Genomic DNA, 19,311 nt, shown 5'->3' with positions numbered 1-19,311 from the left:
AGTCAATGTGATACACCCTGTTAACAAATGGAAGGAGAAAAACCATATGATCGTCTCAATAGATGCAGAGAAAGCTTTCGACAAAATTCAACACCCATTTCCCTCCAGAAAGTAGGCATAGAGAAAACTTACCTCAACATAATGAGGCCATATATGACAAACCCAAAGCCAGCATCCTTCTCAGTGGTGAAAAACTGAAACCATTTCCTCTAAGATCAGGAACAAGACAAGGTTGTCCACTCACCATTATTATTCAATATAGTTTTGTTCTAGCCACAGCAATCAGAGAAGAAAAAGAACTAAAAGGAATCCAAATCAGAAAAGAAGTAAAGCTGTCACTGTTTGCAGATGACATGATACTATACATAGAGAATCCTAAAGATGCCACCAGAAAACTACTAGAGCTAATCAATGAATCTGGTAAAGTAGCGGGATACAAAATTAATGCACAGAAGTCTCTTGCATTCCTTAACACTAATGATGAAAAATCTGAAAGAGAAATTAAGGAAACACTCCCATTTACCACTGCAATAAAAAGAATAAAATACCTAGGAATAAAAAAAAACCTGTATGCAGAAAACTATAAGACACTGATGAAATTAAAGATGATACAAACAGATGGAGAGATATACCATGTTCTTGGATTGGAAGAATGAACACTGTGAAAATTACTATACTACCCAAAGCAATCTACAGATTCAATGCAATCCCTATCAAACTACCAGTGGCATTTTTCACAGAACTTGTATGGAAACACAAAAGACCACAAATATCCAAAGCAATCTTGAGAAAGAAAAATGGAGCTGGAGGAATCAGGCTCCTGGACTTCAGACTATACTACAAAGCTACAGTAATCAAGACAGTATGGTACTGGCACAAAAACAGAAATATAGATCAGTGGAAAGAAAGAGCAGAGATAAACCCATGCACATATGGTCCCCTTATTTTTCATAAAAGGAGCCAAGAATACAATGGAGAAAAGACAGCCTCTCCAATAAGTGGTGCTGGGAAAACTGGACAGCTACATGTGAAAGAATGAAATTAGAACACTTCCTAACACGATACACAAAAATAAACTCAAAATGGATTAAAGAATGTAAGGCCAGACACTATAAAACTCTTTGAGGAAAACATAGGCAGAACACTGTATGACATAAATCACAGCAAGATCCTTTTTGACACACCTCCTGGAGAAGTGGAAGTTAAAACAAAAATAAACAAATGGTACACCTAATGAAACTTAAAACTTTCACAGCAAAGGAAGACATAAGACGAAAAGACAACCCTCAGAATGGGAGAAAATATTTGTAAATGAAGCAACTGACAAAGGATTAATCTCCCAAAATTTACAAGCAGCTCATGCAGCTCAATTTGAGAAAAACAAACAACACAATCCAAAAATGGGCAGAAGATCTAAATAGACATTTTTCCAAAGAAGATACACAGATTGCCAACAAACACATGAAAGTATGCTCAACATCACTAATTATTAGAGAAATGCAAATCAAAACTACAATGAGGTATCACCTCACACCAGTCAGAACGGCCATCATCAAAAAATCTACCAATAATAAGTGCTGGAGAGGGTGTGGAGAAAAGGGAACCCTCTTGTACTGTTGGTGGGAATGTATATTGATACAGCCACTATGGAGAACATTATGGAGGTTCCTTAAAAAACTACAAATAGAACTACCATATGACCCAGCAATCCCACTACTGGGCATATACCCTGAGAAAACCATAATTCAAAAAGAGTCATGTACCAAAATGTTCACTGCAGCTCTATTTACAATAACCAGGACATGGAAGCAACCTAAATGTCCATTGAAAGATGAATGGATAAAGAAGATGTGGCACATATATACAATGGAATATTACTCAGCCACAAAGAGAAACAAAATTGAGTTATTTGTAGTGAGGTGGATGGACCTTGTGTCTGTCAAACAGAGTGAAGTAAGTCAGAAAGAGAAAAACAAATACCATATGCTAACACATATAAAGTTCTGAAGATCCTAGGGGCAGGTCAGGAATAAAGATGCAGACATAGAGAAGGGACTTGAGGACACAGGGAGGGGGAAGGGTTAGCTGGGTGGGACAATGTAAGAGAGTGGCATGAACATATATACACTATCAAATGTAAAATAGATAGCTAGTGGGAAGCAGCCGCATAGCACAGGGAGATCAGCTTGGTGCTTTGTGTCCACCTAGAGGGGTGGGATAGGGAGGGTGGGAGGGAGACGCAAGAGGGAGTTGATATGGGAACATATGTATATGTATAGTTGATTCACTTTGTTATACAGCAGAAACTAACACACCATTGTAAAGCAATTATACTCCAATAAAGATGTTATAAAAAAAAATTACCGAAGCTACCACCAAGGCCCTCTGCTACGTACCAGACATTATGCTTTGTATTTGATTCTCAAAACAACACACTGATCTCCCCCTCTATTTTATAAAGAGAGAACGTGAGGCCCAGAAAAGGCTAAATAACTTCCAAATCACACAGCCAGTAAATGATGAAGTCAAAAGTCAAACACATGCTGTGTGACTTTTTCACTAAAACATATTTCTTCTCTTCGTTTTCATGGTTAATTAGAGAAAAATGACACTCTAGTTATAGTCCTCGGAGAGTAAGCAGCACATGGACTATGTTTCTAAGACTCCCTTGCAGGTAGGTGTGGCCCTGTGCCCGAGTTCAGACCAAAAGAGTGTGTACTGAGAGGAGCAGTGGGGGCCAGACCAGGCCTGGCCCATTGAGACGACCCCTGCACGGCTCTTCATGTTCTTTTCTCTCCTGAAACACCAACACATTTTCTGTATAGTTTTATCTGGATGACTATTACGATAGCTTTCAGAAAATAAGGGCATTATGGATGAATTGTAGTTTGCAGAGTGAACTAGATATTTTTCATATATGGAACCATCTAAGCCTGCCAATCCTAAAAATGTAATACTACTTTAGCCAATTAATATTTAAGAGTAGATTTCCATATTTGATGTATTTCTTCAAAGAAATAAGTTCCTAAGTGACATCTTATTGTAAATATCATCTTACCTTCATTTTGAATTTCTTACAGAAAAAAACCACCAAAGAACATTTCGTAACATTCTTCAAATGCTTCATAAACATGTGTCTCCATTATTGAAATTCAAGTCTATGTAAATTAAATGTCTTGCTTAAGGGCAGGCCTGCAAATAATAAGCTAAGCACCTGACACTATACAGCTAAATACACCGAAATATGTATCAAATATGCAAATAAAATCAAACAACCAAGACCCCCATGGTTTATGCTGTTTTTTTTTTTGTTATCAGCTCACAAGGCACCTGGAACCCGAGTTTTTTTCTCTTAGTGATGACTCTGGCATGACCCCCTTCTTTGGGGACTAGAGTAGCCACATGAGGATATTTTGGGGGGGAAATGAAGTTATATTTTGTCTAGTATCAATTTCCTATTTGTACAGACAAGTGGGAAATCAACATTTGGGACACTCTCCTTGCCAGACTGTCTGTCTATCCTACTGGTCTCAGCGGCTAACGTCAGAGTCCACCATTACAGGTGTTTGGTCATCAGTACCACAGTCACAGTGTGATTCCATGATTCAAGCTCCTTGTACTCCTGGGTCATAGGTGGTCTGCTTGCATTACATTCTATTTTTTCTTTACCTTCATGATTAATCCTTCCAATCAGTAAACAAAATACTAATAATTCCATAAAATGACAAGTTTCTCATATTCAAATAGCAAGTTCTTTTCATAAATCAGTATCTATTGAATGTTCTCACATGTATGAGATATGAATTTATTCTTTTAGGCCAATTGCATAAAACAATGAAAAAAATCTAAATATTTGACATCATAAGTTATAGAATGAACAGGTTTAAAAGTTAGAATTTTTGTTTCTGTTTTAAAAAATACTGGACTATTATTTTTTAAAAACTCACTTTTTAGCAATGAAGACTTGTCATGTAAGGGAAAAAATGTTTCTTTTTAGCATTCCTATAATAAACTTATGGTAGCAATTCAGTACTACTAAAAAATCCAACCTATGTCTGACGATTTTTTGAACCATAATTTCTTTATGTACCTGTGACCATGAATATACTTATTTTAAAAACATTTTAAATTTCTGTATCTTAAACTTCCTTTAGTAGGCAGACTGATATAAAACCTGTGAAAAATTTCCTTGATTTGTTCCCCACTGAACCAGAATTTGTGATAAATCCATCTGTTGGAGTAAAGTTTCCCTGTTTACAACTTATGACATGCAGACAGTATGTTTTATCTATTAAAACACTAAAAACCTAAGTGCTTCTGAAGATAATCACGTTTTCTATGTAAACAGATGTTGCTGGTGTGACAGAAAATCTACTGTGAAATACTGTATTAGCAGTTAAATTACATTATATACCTAAAAGTAATGAATTCCTGAATTAAAAACATTGAATAATAATTAGACAAAACAAAAAATGTTTTACTAATTCAGAACAGTTAAGACCTCAATTTTATGGGATTTTACTGCATTGATTTGTAACAATGGACTTTACAAAGTTTAACCTTATTTGATCTATGCAATGGAACTTTTTTTAGTTTTCATTATTTTCTTTCACTGATACTTTCTGAAATCCTCTTTGTTACATAAAACTTTACATAGTTATACACATCTGCATTTAAAATGTTCTATTTCCCTTTCATATTTATTGTAAGCTACTGCTTCTTCAGGTGAAATGTCAACACATTTTCTTTAAGAGAAAAAAAAAAATCAAGAAACAAAAGTAGAGAACTAAGGCCCTACAGGATTATAATGCCAATAACTACGGACTCTGCAAATATGCAAACAGATCAACAGAACGCACATCATTAAGCTGAAATGCAGTGTCCCCAGGGGTAATTACTTACAGTTTTCAGAAACGTGTCCTTTTGCCACACTTGTGCAGGAAACAATTCCTAGGGTACTCTACTTCTTTTTCCTTTGTCACCACATTAGTTACAGAAATCCTATCTATTCTGGAGTGAAACTTCTCTTTCTGCTCTTTTGCATAGCCGATTCCTGATTTAAGGAAGGTACAGTTCACTCTTACAATGGAATCTGTTTTGTTTTCTGTACCATCCTTCTCAATTTCCTTCAAAAATTTAAAAGCTGATTGATAAACACCATTTACACTAGCACCAAAAATACTTAGGCATAAATCTAACAAATTATAATATTTATTTGAGGAAAACTACAAAAGTCTGATGAATAAAATCAAAGAACTAAATAAATAGAGAGATATTCCATGTTCATGGATACTCAATATTGACTCAATATTGTCAAGATGTCAGTTCTCCTCAACTAGATCTACAGAGTCATTGTAATCCCAATCAAGTTATTTTATGGATAATGACAGACATTCTAAATTTATACAGAGAGGCAAGAGACCCCGAAGAGGCAACATAACATTGAAGGTGAAGAGTAACGTTGGGAGACCAACACTATCTGACTTCAAGGCTTACTATATAGCTATAATAAAGAAAGTGTGGTGTTGGCGAGAGAACAGACAAATGGATCAGTGGAACAGAATAGACAGCCCAAAAAGCAAAGGCAACTGGACATCCACATACAAAAAAAAAAAAAAAAAAGTAAACACAGACCTTACACCCTTTACAAAACTCAAAATGGATCACAGACAACAGAAGAAAACCTATGTGACCTTGGGTATGGTAATGCCAGTTTAGATACCAAAGGCATGAGCCATGAAAGTGATACTTGATAAGCTGGACTTCATTAAATGAAAAAGTTCTGTTCCGTGAAAGACAATAACAAGAGAACTAGAAGAGAATTAGAAGATAAGCCATGGACTGGGAAAAGACTGGGAAAACTATTTGCAAACGACACATCTGAAAAAGGACTAGTATCCAAAATATACAAAGAATTCTTAAAACTCACTGCTAAGAAATAAAATAATTTAAATTAAAAAATGGGCCAAATCATAGCGCCCTTCCTCCTCCAACTTCATGACGGAGAATCAGGAAATCACCACTGGAACTACTGAGTTCAAGAATACATACCTGAGATTAAAGTAAACCTGGAGGACAAGATGGTGGAGTAGAAGGACTTCCTCTCATGAAGACAGCAAAATCACACCTAACTGCTAAACAACCATCAACAAAAAAGGGCTGGAATCTACCAAAAAAGATAATTCTACTTCCAAAGACAAAGCCACAACAAGATGGTAGAAGGGGCACATTTGCAATACAATCAAATCCCATACTAATTATTTTCTAGTTTGACCCACAAACTAGAAAATAATTATATCACAGAGGTTCTCTCACAGGAGTGAGAGTTCTGAGCCCCACGTCAGGCTCCCCAGTCTGGAGGTCTTGCATTGGTAGGAGAAGCCCCCAGAGCATTTGGCTTTTAAGACCAGTGGGGCTTGACTGCAGAACTCCACGGGACTGGGGGAAACAGAAGCACCACTCTTGGAGGGCACAAATAAGGTCTAGTGTGAGCTGGGACACAGGAAAGAGCAGTGACTTCATAGGACCCTGGGCAAGACCTACCTGCTGGTGTTGGAGGGGTCTGCTGGGGAGGTGAGGGGTGGCTGTGGCTCACTGTGGGTAAAAGGACACTGGTGGCAGAGGTACTGGGGGGTACCCATTGGCATGAGCTGTCCTGGAGGCCGCCATTTTGACACCAAGACCTGGCCCCACCCAACAGCCCTTAGGTTCCAGTGCTGGCACGCCTCAGGCCAAACAACCCGCAGGGCGGGAACACAGCCCCACCCATCAGCAGACAGGCTGCCTAAAGTCATCCTGAGCCACAGCCACCTCTAAACACACTCCTTGACATGGCCCTGCCCACCAGAGGGACAAGACCCAGCTCCATCCACTAGTGGGCAGGCACCAGTCCCTCCCCAGGAAGCCTGCACAAGCCCCATGACCAGCCTCACTCACCAGGGGGCAGACACCAGAAACAAGAGGAACTACAATCCTGCAGTCTGTGGGACCTCAAACACAGAAAGTGAGACAAAATGAGATGGCAGAGGAATATGTTCCAGATGAAAGAACAATATAAAACCCCAAAAGAATAATTACATGAAGTGATAGACAATCTACTTGAAAACGAATTCACAGTAATGATGGTAAAGATGATCCAAGATCTCGGAAAAAGAATGGAGGCATAGACCAAGAAGATACAAGAAATGTTTAACAAAGAGCTAGAAGATTAAAAAAACAGAGTTGAACAATACAATAACTGAAATGACAAATACACCAGAAAGAATCAATAGCAGAATAAATGATGCAGAAGGATGGATAAGTGAGCTGAAGACAGAATGGTGGAAATCACTGCTGCAGAACAGAATAAAGAAAAAAGAATGAAAAGAAATGAAGACAGCCTAAGAGACCTCTGGGACAACATTAAACACACCAACATTTGCATTATAGGGGTCCTAGAAGGAGAAGAGAGAGACAAAGGGCCTGAGAAAGTATTTGAAGAGATAATAGCTGAACACTTCCTTAACATGGGAAAGGAAACAGTCACCTAAGTCCAGGAAGTGCAGAGAGTCCCATAAAGGATAAACCCAAGGAGGAATATGCGGACACATATTAATCAACTTGACAAAAATGAAAGATAAAGAGAAAATATCAAAAGCAACAAGGGAAAAGCAACAAATAACACACAAGGGAATCCCCATAAGGTTATCAGCTGGTATTTCAGCAGAAACTCTGCAGGCCAGAATGGAGTGGCAGGATATTATTTAAGTGGTGGAAGGGAAAAACCTACAACCAAGAATACTCAGCAAGGCTCTTGTTCAGATTCGATGGAGAAATCAAAAGCTTTACAGACAAGCAAAAGCTAAGAGAATATGGCACCACCAAACCGGCTTTCAAACAAATGCTAAAGAAACTGCTCTAGGCAGAAAAGAAAAGCCCATGAGAGAAAACAAGAAAATTATGAATGTGAAAGGTGATTGGTCAAGGCAAACATACAGTAAAGGTAGGAATCATCCACTCACAAACATGCTATCAAAACCAGCAATCATGAGAAGAGGAGAGTACAATGCAGGATATTGGAAATGCATTTGAAATTAAGAGACCAGCAACTTAAAACAACCTTGTATATACATATATAGACTGCTGTATCAAAACCTCATGGTAACCGCAAACCAAGAATCTACTTATAGATACACAGAAAAGAAAAAGGAATCCAAACACAACACTAAACATAGTCATCAAATCACAAGAGGACAAAAGAGGAAGGGAAGAAAAGAGACCTACAAAAATAACCCACCCAACAAACAGCTCATGCAGCTCAATATCAAAAAAAACAAACAATCATAAAATGGGTAGAAGATCTAAATAGATATTTCTCCAAAGAAGACATAAAGATGGCTAAAAAGCACATGAAAAGATGCTCAACATCGCCAATTATTAGAGAAATGCAAATCAAAACTACAATGAGCTATCACCTCACACCAGTCAGAATGGCTGTCCTCAAAAAATCTGCAAACAATAAACAATAAATGCCCAAATCTACAAAAACAACCACCCCCCAAATTAACAAAACAGCAATAAGAACATACATATCAGTAATTACCTGAAATGTAAATGGATTAAAATGCTCCACCCAAAAGACTGGCTGAATGGATACAAAGACAAGACCCATATATATGCTGTCTACAAAAGGCCCACTTCAGACCTAGGGACACATGCAGACTGAAAGTGAGGGGATGGAAAAAGGTATTCCATGCAAATGTAAATCAAAAGAAAGCTGGAGTAGCAGTACTCATATCAGACCAAATAGACTTTAAAATGACTGTTACAAGAGACAAAGAAGGACACTACATAATGATCAAGGGATCAATCCAAGAAGAAGATATAACAATTGTAAATATTTATGCATCCAACATAGGAGCACCTCAATATACAAGGCAAATGCTAACAGCCATAAAAGGAGAAATCAACAGTAACACAATAATAATGAGGGACTTTAACATCCCACTTACATCAATGGACAGATCATCAAGACAGAAAATCTATAAAGGAAACACAGGCCTTAAATGACACATAAGATCGGATGGACTTGATTGATATTCATATAGCATTCTGTCCAAAAGTGGCAGAATACACATTCTTTTCAAGTGCACATGGAACATTCTCCAGGATAGATCACATTCTGGGCCATAAAGCAACCCTTGATAAATTTAAGAAAACAAACCTTATCAAGCATATTTTCTGACCACAGTGCTAGGAGGTTAGAAATCAACTACCAAAAAAAAAAAAAAAACTGTAAAAAAACACAAACCTGTGGAGGCTAAACAATACACTACTAAACAACCAATGAGTCACTAAAGAAAGCAAAGAGAAAATAAAAAAATACGTAGAGACAAATGACAGTCAAAACATGATGATCCAAAACCAATGGGGTGCAGCAAAAGCAGTTCTAAAGAGGGAAGTTTATAGCAATACAGTCTCATCTCAGGAAACAAGAAAAATCCCAAATAAACAACCTAACCTTACACCAAAATCAACTAGAAATTTAAGAACAAACAAAACCCAAAGTTAGCAGGAGGAAAGAAATCATAAAGATCAGAGCAGAAATAAATGAAATAGAGATGAAGAAAACATTAGAAAAGATCAATGAAACTAAAAGCTGGCTCTCTGAAAAGATAAACAAAATAAATAAACCTTTAGATAGATTCATCGAGAAAAAAAGTGAGAGGGCTCAAATCAATAAAATTAGAAATGAAAAAGGAGAAGTTACAATGGACACCACAGAAATACGGAGGATCTTAAGAGACTACTACAAGCAACTATATGCCAATATAATGGACAACCTAGAAGAAATGGACAAATTCTTAGAAAGGTACAATCTCCCAAAAATGAACAAGGAAGAAATTGAAAATATGAACAATAATCACAAGCACTGAAACTGAAACTGATTTAAAAATTCCCAATGAACAAAAGTCCAGGACCAGATAGCTTCACAGGGGAATTCTATCAAACATTTAGAGAAGAGTTAACACCTATCCTTCTGAAACTATTTCAAAAAATTGCAGACGAAGGAACACTCCAAAATTCATTCTATGAGGTCAACGTCACCGTGATACCAAAACCAGACATAGATACCACAAGAAAAGAAAATTACAGGCCAATCTCATAGATGAACATAGGTGCAAAAATCCTCAACAAAATACTGGCAAACAGAATCCAACAATACATTAAATACATCATGCACCATGATCAAGTGGGATCTATCCCAGGGATGCAAGGATTTTTCAGTACCCACAATCATTCAGTGTGATACACATTAACAAATTGAAGAAAAAAAAACATATGATCATCTCAATAGAAAAATCTTTTGACAAAATTTCAACATCCATTTAAGATAAAAACTCTCCAGAAAGTGGGCATAGAGGGAATATACCTCAACATAATAAAGGCCATATATGACAAACCCACAGCTAACATCATATTCAGTGGTGAAAAGCGGAAAGCATTTCTTCTAAGATCAGGAACAAGACAAGGATGTCCACTCTCGCCACTTCTATTCAACATAGTTTTGGAAGTCTTAGCCATAGCAATTAGAGAAGAAAAAAATAGCAGGAATCCAAGTTGGAAAGGAAGAACTAAAACTGTCACTGTTTACAGATGACATGATACTATACATAAAAAATCCTAAAGGTGCTATCAGAAAACTACTGGAGCTCGTCAATGGATTCAGTAAAGTTGCAGGACACAAAGTTAATACAGAGAAATCTGTTGCATTCCTATACACTAACAATGAAATATCAGAAAGAGAAATTAAGGAAACAATACCATTTATCAGTGCATGAAAAAAATAAATTAACTAGGAATAAACCTACCTAAGGAGGCAAAAGACCTGTATGCAGAAAACTATAAGATGCTGATGAAAGAAATTGAAGATGACACAAACAGATGGAAAGATATACCATATTCTTGGATTGGAAGAATCAATATTGTCAAAATGACTATACTATACCCAAGGCAATCTACAGATTCAATGCAATCCTGATAAAATAACTAATGGCATTTTCTGCAGATCTAGAACAAAAACCTTAAAATCTGTATGGAAACACAAAAGACCCTGAACAGCCAAAGCAATCTTGGGAAAGAAAAACAGAGCTGCTGGAGGAATCAGGCTGACTGACTTCAGACTATACTATAAAGCTACAGTCATCAAAACAGTATGGTACTGGCACAAAGACAGAAATACAGATCAGTGAAACAGGATAGAAAGCCCAGAAATAAACCCACACACCTATGGTCAATTAATCTATGACAAAGGAGGCAAGAATATACAATGGAGAAAAGACAGTCTCTTTAATAAATGGTGCTGGGAAAAGTGGAGAGCTACATGTAAAAGCATGAAATTAGAACATTCTCTAACAGCATACACAAAAATAAACTCAAAATTGATTACAGACCTAAATGTATAAATCTCTTCGAGGAAAACATAGGCAGAACATTGTTTGACATAAATTGCAGTAATACCTTTTTGACCCACCTCCTAGAGTAACAAAAATAAAAACAAAAATAAACAAATGGGACCTAATTAAACTTAAAAGCTTTTGCACAGCAAAGGAAACCATAAACAAAATGAAGACAACCCACAGAATGGGAGAAAATATTTGCAAATAAAGCGAACGACAAGGGTTTAATCTCCAAAACATACAAACAGCTCATGCAGCTCAATATCGAAAAAACAAACAACCCAATCAAAAAAATGGGCAGTAGGTCTAAATATACATTTCTCCAAAGAAGACATACAGATGGCCAAAAAGCACATGAAAAGATATTCCACATTACTAATTATTAGAGAAATGAGAATCAAAACTACAGTGAGGTATCCCCGGTCAGAATGGCTATCATCAAAAAATCTACAAACAATAAATGCTGGAGAGGATGCCCATCTCCTGGGCATACATCCAGAGAAAATCACACTTCAACAAGGTACATGCACCCCAATGTTCACTGCAGCACTATTTACAAGAGCCAGGACATGGAAGCAACCTAAGTGTCCATCGACAGAGGAATGGATAAAGATGATGTGGTGTATATATATAGGTATATATACACAATGTAATATTACTCAGCCATAAAAAAGAATGCAAAATGCCATCTGCGGCAACATGGATGGATCTAGAGATTATCATACTAAGTAAGTTAGAGAAAGATAAATATCAAAGGATATCATTTATATGTGGAATCTAAAAAATAGTACAAATGAACTTATTTACAAAACAGAAACAGACTCACAGACTTTGAAAACAAACTCAGTTACCAAAGGGGAAAGGCAGGGGCGGGATAAATGAGGAGATTGGGATTCACATGTGCACACTACTATATATAAGATAGACAGCCAACAAGGATCTACTGCATAGCACAGCGGACTCTACTCAATACTCTGCAATGACCTATATGGGACAAGAATCTGAAAAAGAATAGATATGTATATGTATAACTAAATAACTTTGCTGTACACCTGAAGCTAACACAACATTATAAATCAACTAACTCCAATATAAAATCAAAAAAATTAAAAAATGGGCCAAGGACTTTGTCACCTCATCAAAGAAGATATACAGATGACAAATAAGTGTGAAAAGATGCTGCACATAATATTTCATTAGGGAAATACAAATTATAACAGCAAGATACCACTACACACTATTAGAATGGCCAAAATCGGTTAACACTGAGAACATGAAATATTGGCCATGATGTGGAGCAACAGGAACTCTCATTCATTGCTGGTGGAATGAAAAATGGTACAGCCACTCTGGATGATAGTTTGGCAGTTATCCTCTAGAACTAAACATACTCATCATATAATCCAGCAATTGTGCACCTTGGTATTTACCCAAAGGAGCTGAAAACTTATTTCCAGATCAAAATCTGTGCATGAATGTTTATAGCAGCTTTATTCATAATTGCCAAAACTTGGAAGCAACCAAGGTGTCCTTCAGTAGGTGAATGGATAAATAAAATGCAGTACACCCAGACTATGGAATATCATTCAACATTTATAAGAAATGAGTTATCCATGAAAAGACACAGAGGAAAGTTAAATGCATAACTAAGTGAAAGAAGCCAATCTGAAAAGGCTATATGACTATATACTATATGACTCCAACTATAAGACATTCTGGATAAGGCAAAACTATGGAGACATAAAAACATCAGTGGTTGCCAGGGCAAGGAGGAGGGGAGGATGACTAGGCAGAGCACAGAGGACCTGTAGGGCAGTGAAAATACTGTGTGATACTATAATGATGGATACATGTCATTGTACATTTGTCCAAACCCATAGAATGTACAACACCACGAGTGAACCCTAATGCAAATTAGGGTCTTTGAGTGATTATGATGTGTCAATGTAGGTTCATCCTTGGTTTAAAAAAAAAAAGTACCACTCTGGTGAGTGATGTTGATAATGGGGGGACGGGGAATATGGGAAATCTCTGCACCTCTGTACAATTTTGTTCTAAATGTAAAACTGCTCTAAAAAGTCTTTTAAAAAGTTGATTATTGGGCTATTAAGCTAAATCTATCCATTAAACTGGGAACCCTGGAAAAACCAAACCAGATTTAGGATCTTAATACTTCAAATATCCTCAAACATTCCAAGCATCTTCCTAGTTCTTGGTACAGATACTGTGTAAAATTTCTTACAGGAATATTTTCCTCTGTTTCTTTCTAGTGCATGGAAGGCAGAATGACGGCATATTTCTTTTCAGGAGCGTATGACCGCATTATTATTGCATTTTACCACTCTATATACTGGCTGTTCATATCAGAGGGGACCAAAGTAGATACAGGAGACCCATCTGTCTCCAAATTACTATGTTTTGAACCAGACAGCCACACTTTTCTTGCCAGAACAGTGGAGAATAATCAAAGGGCAGTAAGGGTCATCCTAGTTCCCATTTCTACTACTTGCTACCATGTAAGTGAATGGAAATCAATGTCCAGGCACTGCCCTAAGCATTTCACATGTGGTGGCATCACACTATACACACAAGAGGCCACTGATATAATGCTCTACTGTTACCATGGACAGTGTTCCACTGATTAAAGAGATCACGCTCTACAGCCACCTGCAGTAAATTTTGGTTTTCAAAAATGTTCCCTCTAGTAGAGTGGGTTCCCACATAGAGTAATGGAAGCAATAATCCTTTGGAGATGAGAACAAAGCGGCCGTGATGCTTGTTACCGTTTTCATCGTGCCCGCTGGCCTCTGGCGTGCCCTGCCTCTGGTCCTCCTCGGGCGCCTCGGGGTAGATGACTGCAGTGTCTTGTTGCTGCAGGAACTCTTCAACGTTAGGATCATGGTTTTGTTCATTTTCTGCGTCTGAGTCGCATTCATCATCTTTTACTAAAAGAAATGCATACTCTATAAAAACCAATTTCACCACCAAGTTGTTACATAGTTTTCCTAAATAAGAAATTGTTTATCTTGAGAGAATGAATGATTGTTCTTGAACTTGCAGGAAATATTTACGGAACATTAAAAATTTGCTCGTTCTGTTATAATCTATTAAGTCCGTTTTCATAAGTTTAAGATGTTATAAAAGTCTTGACATTGTCAAAATATCCCTTTTAAGCTTTAGGGTTGTACTTCTATTCCATTTTACTGATGAGCAAGACACAGAGAAGGCTGGCTGAATCCTTAGTTTCTGAATCAATGATAAAGCAAGGAAAACAGGAAAAGAGAAAAATGTAGTTCTCAAACCTCAGTCCTTCCTAGCAACCTACTGTTCATATTTAGTTGGAGTTGTGCTTGAAATCTGAACCTTTCTCTGAATAACAAACTGCTCTGAAGTTCAGTTCAGTTATGTGATTTCTCAGAAAACAGCTTTAGTAGTTCCCTACAGTTGGAAAGACTTCTAATAAGAGTCAAAGAGTATCAAATTGATAAAACTGCTTCCTATCTACCCTAGTATTCAGATACAGGCAGAGCTATTCTTTCTGTGTTTCTTCCTCAGTAAATGTGTAACTGTGGGGTGAAGGAGAGGCATTTTCCCTGAGTCAGAAGGTTCCGAGCATAACAGCACGTCTTCACTTGGAGAAGTCAGCCCAGAGCGTTGCTGCGTTTGCAGAGCGGGACTGGTATCCTGGGGTTCCCGTCCTTTTCCTCCCGGAGGAGGGTCTGCTCCACGCTGCTGCTAACTGTCCTGGGTCAGGGTGGCCCCCGGGTGTCTCATGGCTGACCTCTTCACACACTTCAGACTGAACTCACTTCTAAATTTATAAAGCAGCAGACTGAACTGGTGCTTAAAATGGTGCGACTTCCCTGGTGGTGCAGGGGTTAAGATCCCGCCTGCCAATGCAGGGGACACGGGTTCGAGCCCTGGTCTGGGAAGATCCCACATGCCGCGGAGCAACTAAGCCCGTGCGCCACAACTACGGAGCCTGCGCTCTAGAGCCTGCAAGCCACAACTACTGAGCCCACGCTCTAGAGCCCACGAGCCACAACTACTGAGCCCGCGCACCTAGGGCCCATGCTCCACAAGAGAAGCCACCGCAGTGAGAAGCCCGCGCACCGCAACAAAGAGTAGCCCCCGCTCGCCTCAACTAGAGAAAGCCCGTGCGCAGCAACAAAGATACAGCACAGCCAAAAAAAAAAAAAAAAAAAATCATGAAAATAAATTAAAATGGTGATGTAAGGGCATCCTTTTGTTCGACAGTTACCAAAGCAATCTTGCACAGGAGTAGTAACCCAACTCCTCAGGGTGGCTGCTAGTTACAAACTTAGAGCTGATGATGACATAGTAATCATGATGACTAGTCATTTTTTCCTCCTCTTAAATGCAGCCAAGAGCTATCAATTATTTAGTATCTGCTATACACACTGACCCTGAACAACATGGGTTTGAGCTGTGTGGGTCCACTTATACTCGGATTTTTTCAATAGTAAATACTTTTACTATTTACTAGTAAATTTACTATTTACTAGTAAATAGTAAATACTTACAATAGTAAGTACTACATGACTGTGGTTGGTTGAATCCGTGTATGTGGAACTGTGGCCACAGACGAACCTCGTGTTGGAAGGGCTGGCTGTAAGTGACACACAGATTTTCCACCGTGGGGAGGGTCAGGTGCCTCTAAGGCCTGTGTTGTTCAATGGTAACTGTACTGAGAACTGTAGTTTTTAGTTGACGCCTGTAGTCACCAAACCAGGGTTACTGGATCCGGGGAGGTGGGGGGAGGAAAAGACTCTTTTAAAGTGAAGCCAGTACTGTTGGTTTAAACAGAATCTACTTCCAGATCCTCAGCTTCCATGCACGGTCCTTCCTAGAATCCTGAAGGTTCTTTCTACCCCTGCTTTTCACAGTCCTTTGCTCTAACTTCAGAGAGGCAGATCCCTCCCCCTCCATCCCTTACGTTAATACAGTGCATTGCCTGGGAGTGTAAAAAACCTCCAGGTTGCCGAAGGAAAACGATTCAAAATACCGATTGAGGAAAGCCTTCTTTGTTGATCAATCAAGAGCAACATAAGAGCGCTCTAGGCATCCGGCCTTTCCTGTTTACATGGATTTCTATCAGGGGTAAAGTATGGCAATTGAAATGGGGATTATTTTGGCCCTAGTTACAAAGCTCTGAACTCAGCTATATAATATATCCAGAGGGAGTGAGAGTAATTTTCCTTTAATGATCTCACCTGTTTCATTCCCTATTATTAAAAAATTCACTGCTCTTCAGGAGGCTGGTGAGAGCAAAGCAAAGAGTATTCTCAAAAACCCTTCCTAGGATCTGTCATTAGCTAGAACAATAAGCACTTCTGAATAACTAAAGTAGTACAAATCTGTGTTATTAGGTCTGTTCAAAGTAACTTCAAATTTTCAAGTTAAACTAGATTAAACTCATGAGTGAAATTTATATTTTATGTGACTTCCTATACAGAAATATAGATTTGACAAGTTACTTAGAAATATTTTTAACAGATTATATTACAAAATATTTATTTCAGTTAAATAGTCTCCACTTTTAAAATGTTTATATTTTCTATAGCCTAGTAACTATATATATGCTAGATGATAGTATGATGAGGTTTTAAATAGTATATGTTTCTCAGCATTATATAGGTAATCTGTATTTTATACACAAACCTTGCATCTTCAATAAGTTATAAGTTTATCTATACACTGGTTGTAAAGGTACCCATTTGGAGACCAAGATTTTTATAAGGCATAACGATTAGATTAGATCTAAATAATCTTAATCTCATTATTGAATAATCTATTTTAAAGATGTATTTATTTATACTTTATATATTCCTCATTATTTGTAACATGTTTTTCATAGAAAATATTTTATAAAATCCCTCAAAATGTGTATCAACACATTTATTTTAATTAGAAAAATGAAGACACCCTTTTTTTTCTGACAGAAAGTCTGATTTGGCTGATTGGTCTAACAGTGATAATTGGTTTTACTAGTAAGGTTATTAGGTACAAATTTTCCAGAAATTGAATGAACTAAGTTTATAGCTCTAAGGTATTGATCAAAATATAGTTAATTCACGTTAAAAGGATTTTTATTTAAAAATATACTGACAGAAAGTACTAAAATTAGCAATATTTCAATATCTCCAACCATTTCTGAATATATTAAACAAGGTGCCTCAAAGTGAGGGGAAAAAAGTGACAAAAGGGAAAACAGATATCATTAGTCCTTTGATAAGTAAGTATTGGTAAAGCCTTTTGACATATGTCCCAGGAAATGAGGGAGTGAATGATTCTGGTGACTGGGAAACAAATCCTTTAGCAAATTAGGTGGCTTTCCATTTTTGCTTTCAACAAAACTGAAGGAGCATTTAATAGAACTGTCAGTTGACAAGACATTAAAATATTTTTATTAATAGATAACCATAATTCTTTGCAAATCTGAATATGTAAAGAATCGAATAAATCATTTATAACAAAAATGTATTTCACCTTTTTATTTATGAGAATAAGGTTATCTCAGCGCTAAAGAAAAAAAGGAAACAGAATTAATGCTGAATACTTTTTCTTCTAGAATAAGCAACATTAAACTACTGATACACGGGCTAATTGAAGAATACTTCAGCTCCTTTCATCTCATTTCCAGTAACATTTTTCTTTAATAAGTAGTTGACCCTTGAACAACACAGGTTTGAACTGCACGGGTCCACTTATACTGGGTTTTTTCAATACAGTAAATACTACAGTTCTACACCATCGATGGTTGGTTGCAGCCACGGATATGGAACCGCAGACAGGGAGGGGTCCTGTGCACGGAGGGGCTGCGTACACGGGAGCACGGACTCTCAGTGATGTGTGGACTCTGACTGGGCAGAGGGTCGGCGGCCCAGTCCCCATGTTGTTCAAGGGTCAACCATATTTATTACAATTTGTCATGTACGTTGTGATCAACTATGTAGTACTAATAATCATAGGATAAATCAATCCATAATTTTGTTTTAATCTTAAGAGCCGTATGGTTCCTGGGAACTTAAGAGAAACTTAGATTTCAATTTCTATACATGTTTTTCTTGCAAAGAAATGAGAGTTGATCAAAAATATCTTCCAACAGGAAATATACAGTATGTTAGCATCAAATTCTACGGGCTACGTAGAATGGAAATATGAGTTCAAGGGGTAAACATGATGATATAACATTTCTGACTCTTAAAGAAGAGCTTATTCATATTTTAAAAAATGAATGGTATTACATTTCTATGGATTTCAAATATAAGAGTGATGGATGTTAGAAATGTCATTTTTAATATGCCAGAGATGAGGCTGTAAGTACAGGTGACCCTTGAACAACTCGGGGCAGGTTACTGGTGCCGACCCTCCATGCAGTCCGAAGTCCATGTGTAACTTAGAGTCGGCCCTCTGCATACATGGGTCTGCATCCTCGGACTCAGCCAAGGCCAGACTGCGGCACTGCAATATTTACTATCGGAAAAAATCTGCATATAAGTGGACCTGCCCTGTTCAAACCCGTGTTGTTCAAGGGTCAACTGTACTTACACTTAAAATGAAGAATTTTATATGTCCATCAGAAACTTGGGAAGCAATACATGATCCATTTGTATACTATAACATCTGGAGAATAATAGGGTAGTTGTGAGAATTAAATGAGTTACTACAGTATGTGCTTAGTATTGTACCAGGCATGCAGTACGTGCTGTATAACTGTTCTCTATTTTCCTCCAAGCAGTCCTGGCAAGGTGAACATTACATTGGAGCAGATGGTTCAGTATTAGGGTCTGCTTTCACATTTGGGCCTCTTTCCAACTGAAGTACACTGTCTCCACGAGCCTGCATTTAC

The 19,311-nt window shown here is 37.6% G+C and overlaps 1 protein-coding gene across 1 annotated transcript in view; it reads right to left on the bottom strand.

Moving 5' to 3' along the window:
- Window positions 1–19,311, bottom strand: part of ZEB1 (zinc finger E-box binding homeobox 1) — a 202,061-nt gene that overhangs the window by 32,211 nt on the left and 150,539 nt on the right. The window contains exon 4 of the mRNA XM_082619971.1: window positions 14,222–14,383. Within this exon, the coding sequence (XP_082476097.1) occupies window positions 14,222–14,383 (162 nt within the window). The remainder of the gene's footprint in view (window positions 1–14,221; window positions 14,384–19,311) is intronic.

The sequence above is a fragment of the Mesoplodon mirus genome, assembly GCF_964341445.2.
Source record: "Mesoplodon mirus genome assembly, chromosome: 4".
Taxonomy (NCBI): Eukaryota; Metazoa; Chordata; class Mammalia; order Artiodactyla; family Ziphiidae; genus Mesoplodon; species Mesoplodon mirus.
This window is presented reverse-complemented; position numbering and strand designations above follow the sequence as displayed.